The sequence below is a fragment of the Sphaeramia orbicularis genome, chromosome 4 (genome assembly GCF_902148855.1).
Source record: "Sphaeramia orbicularis chromosome 4, fSphaOr1.1, whole genome shotgun sequence".
In the NCBI taxonomy this organism is placed as follows: domain Eukaryota; kingdom Metazoa; phylum Chordata; class Actinopteri; order Kurtiformes; family Apogonidae; genus Sphaeramia; species Sphaeramia orbicularis.
In genome coordinates this window covers 57,898,277-57,902,408 of record NC_043960.1, presented here as the reverse complement: position 1 = coordinate 57,902,408, position 4,132 = coordinate 57,898,277, and the positions used below count along the sequence as shown (strand labels likewise).

At 44.6% G+C, this 4,132-nt stretch overlaps 1 protein-coding gene across 3 annotated transcripts in view; it reads right to left on the bottom strand.

The window, feature by feature from the left end:
• slc1a7b (solute carrier family 1 member 7b) overlaps positions 1–4,132 on the bottom strand; it is a 48,172-nt gene extending 44,040 nt beyond the window's left edge. For 2 of the 3 annotated variants that reach the window (XR_003935316.1, XM_030133043.1), the window contains exon 1: positions 3,867–4,131. Coding sequence is in view for 2 of the 3 variants with exons in the window: in XM_030133043.1 (XP_029988903.1) it covers positions 3,867–4,010 (144 nt within the window). In the remaining variant the exon portion in view is untranslated. Of the gene's footprint in view, positions 1–3,866 lie in introns of all 3 variants that reach the window. The other variant, XM_030133044.1, reaches the window with a different exon arrangement.

The window sequence follows — 4,132 nt, the reverse complement described above, 5'->3', positions numbered from 1 at the left end:
CTTCAGGTTTCTGGGATCCACCATCTCCCAGGACCTGAAGTGGACTCCCAACGTAGACTCCATAACCAAGAAAGTCCAGCAGAGGATGGACTTCCTACGTCAGCTCAGGGTTAGGGTTAGGTTTAGGAGCTGCTGATCCAGTTCTACACCACAAGAATCCAGTCTGTCCTCTGCACGTCCATCACCGTCTGGTTTGGATCAGCCACCAAACAGGACAGGATCAGCCTGGAGCAGACAGTCAGGACTGTGGAGAAGACCACTGGTCCTCAACTGCCCACCATCCAGGACTTACACTCATCCAGTCAGGGAACGGGCGGGGAACATCTCAAAGTTAAATACACAATAGACAAACATCAGGTCCACTTCCTTTACACCACAGTTTTCTTCCAGAACATAGACGACAACAATAAAAGAATGTTGACCAAGGTTGACTTCAAAACAACAGACACACATACACTTATGTTATCATCCAAAACACACCTTTAGAGGTATGACACAATCACAGATGATCAGATTTCACCACATTCCATCACTAGAACCAGACCTAAAGTATTTGATTGAAAGCCTCCGCAAAACACACTATTCCAAACATTTCCTCAGGTCCATTAAAAACAGCACTTTGGCCGCCCTTGCTCCCACTCACTCTCTCACCACTTTAGGTTCACCCTTCACCACTGCCACGCCCCCCTCCCTCTGCTCACCCAGAATCCCAGAGTACCCCATCCCCTAACCCGTACCCTTATCCCTACCCTTACCCCTACCCCTACCCCTACCCTAACCCCTAACCCTAACCCTTGCCTGATTTTACACCCCCACCCCCTTTTTTTTTTTTTTATCTCCTCATACATGGTTTTATAAGTTTCCCTGTTTATATCTTTTAATCTTAGGTTATTAGTTTACATGGTTTTTATTACTTTTATTTGTTTATTGATGTATTTACTTCTTAAGGGCAAAAGCAAATGCATGTTCACTTTAGAATGTTTTATTTAAGGATTGTTTATATATTGTCCATCCATTGGGTTTGTCTTTCCACCAGTTCCTACCTGCAGCCAGAACCTTTCTTCAATTTTACTGTCAATAAAACCTATTTTAAAACTTCAGGACATGACTTTCTTTTTCTATATATTTTTCTAAGTTGTCTTATATATCTAATTGTTTTATTTATTTATTTATTTCATTACTGGGTTTGGTCCCAGAAACCAAATTTGGCAAGTTGTCTTTGTTTTATGGATTTAGTTTCATTTATATATATATATATATATATATATATATATATATATATATATATATATATATATATATATATATATATATATATATATATATATATGTATATATATTCATTTTCTGAACCTGCTTTATCCTCACTAGGGTCATGGGGGCGGAGCCTATCCCAGCTCCTTATGGGTGAAGGTGGGGTTCACCCTGGACATGTGACCAGTTCATCACAGGACTGAACACACACTGAGTATCGGACCCGAAACCCAATACTGGTATCGGTATCGGTGCATCCCTAATAATAACTCTCATTTTTTCACCCTTTTTCCCTTTCACACCCACCAGGCCCTCACTCCCCTGGAGAACAGAGGCTCTTAGGTCAGGATGCTGTTCTTGGATTTCAACACTATGATCCCACAGACGCTCAGTGGGTCTGAGCCCCCCCATGTGCCCCTGGGTGGTGGACTTCCTGACTAACAGACCCACTTAGTCAGAATCCATGACCTCACATCCTCCACCATCACCCTAAACACTGGCTCCCCCCAGGGCTGTGTTTGAAGCCCCCTGTTGTTCCCACTCTTCTGCTCTTCCAGACACTTCATGGTGTCCAGTTGGTGGACGACAGCTGTGGTGGGACGGACCACTGAGGACAAGGACGAGGACTACAGACAGGAAGTGAAGCTTCTAGAAGGTTGGTGCAGAAACAACAACCTCTGCATCAACACACAGAACACAAAGGAGGTGAGTGTGGAATACAGGACCACTAAGACAAACCCCCCCCCCCCACACACACACACACACACACACACACACACACACACACCCTTCATTGGGGGTGTGGCTGTCAAAGTGGTTTCTGATTTCTGGGACTCCACATCAACACCTCTGCCTCCTCTGGAGACTGAACAGGTCTGGACTGAACTGGTCTGGACTGAACAGGTCTGGACTGAACAGGTTTGGACTGGACTGGTCTGGACTGAACAGGTCTGGACTGAACAGGTTTGGACTGAACAGGTCTGGACTGAACAGGTCTGTCCTATGGGGGTACGGGGGTGCTTCTGCAGCTGCTCAGCTGGAAACAGACTGGCTCTAAACAGAGGAGTGACATCTGCTCAAAGGACCGTTGGCAGCAGCAGGAGCAGGAGGAGGACTTGATGGATAATGAAGGACCCCCCACCCCACCCCACACAGGAGACTCCACAGCATCAGAACCAGATCCACCAGGCTCAGAAACAGCTGCTTCCCAGATGTAATAAGACAATACCAGTCCATCCATAACTGAACCAAACAAACAAACAAACAAACAAACAAACAAACAAACAAACACAGTCCAATATTCATCCAGTCTCATCATAATGAGATATTATGTTGGACATACATACAACTCTATGTCCATTATTATTATCATTAAACTGTCTGCACTCGGCTTTTGTTGTTTTTCTATTTATTTCTTGTGTCTGTTTAAATATGTCTTCACTATCGGTCCTGTGGATCAGAATGTGGTTCTGTATTTCATATGTTGAATGACAGTACAGAATGTAGACTATTTCACGTTCTAATGAATGCTGGTGTTTTTGGACCGGGCCTTCTGTCCTCAGTGCAGATCACCCGCCTTTATTAACCTGCTCCTGTTCCATACGTCGTGTATGTGCATCATGTTTACAAATGAAAGGAAAATCAGCAGAGAAAACCACCAAACATGTACCAGGACATCCAGGTCCAAGTCCATTTGAGTTTGTTTCTGTTATTCCACAGTGCGGAGGCAGTTGTTTTTCTTTAGGGTCTGTTTTTTGAAGTGAGGACCGCTGCAGCACTGATCAGACTCTGACGTACATGATCATGTGACATCCAAACCCTTCTACAACCCTGAGATGCACCTGAATGTGGATCAGGACACAAACCGGTCCAGTTGAATGTCTGACCCACTGACAGGCACCGACAGGTCAATTACACAAAGCATTTATTTGATTGGATGGTAATCCTCCATTGTTACGGTAAAAGATCCAAGGGCTATTTTTAGGACTTTTTGAAAATATTAAAAAAAACACAAACATGGTTTTTACAAAAGTGATGTGAAGGAAAACAGCTGTGTGTCCATGAAGCTGCTGGAGGACTGGACTCGGTCTGGGTCTGGGTCTGAGTCTGGGTTCTATTCAAAGACGGACTGAGGAGGACCATGGCGTCACTGCAGCCCCTTTGACTCAGAGGTGGTTTCATGGTTGTGCTCCGGTCAGGGCTCAGATTGTGTGAACATATTCTGGGATATTCTATCTGGAGGTTCGAACTGGAATATTGTTAGGATTTTATAGAATCCATAATTTTATTCAGAAGTGGCAAAAGTCCCCAGATTGTACAGTAGAAGTATACATCCATGAGTGAAAATGTAGAGAAAAGTAACATATGAAAGTTTTACTTCCTTTTTAACTTTTATTCCAAAAAACCTTCCAACATTAGAGCTTGTAATCAGCAGCTGAATATGTTTTGAAGTACTGTTACTGTATCTGTGGATGGAATACAGACAGTGTGTACTTTTACCACTTCTGGAACAGATGCACAAGGTCAGGCAAAGACCATGATGGGGGGGAGGGGGGAGGGGGGGATGACGACGACACTGACCTGCTCTGTGGTGTGGGGGTGGGGGGACTGACCTGCTCTGTGAGGCGCCGCGTCCTCAAGAAAAACCCCAGCAGACAGCCAATAACCACGGCCAACACTGACATGATGAGGAGTCCATTCTGTTTGCAGACGTTCTTCACCCTAATCCAAACTGCGTCCAAAGCCACAGCCATCATGAATCACCTGACCTGCGTCCGATCAACGCCCCATAAATGAACACCAAACCCAGCTGACACCACCGACACCAAGAAGAACTGCAAATGAAGAACAAATCCAACAGCCAATAGGACTGTGTTCA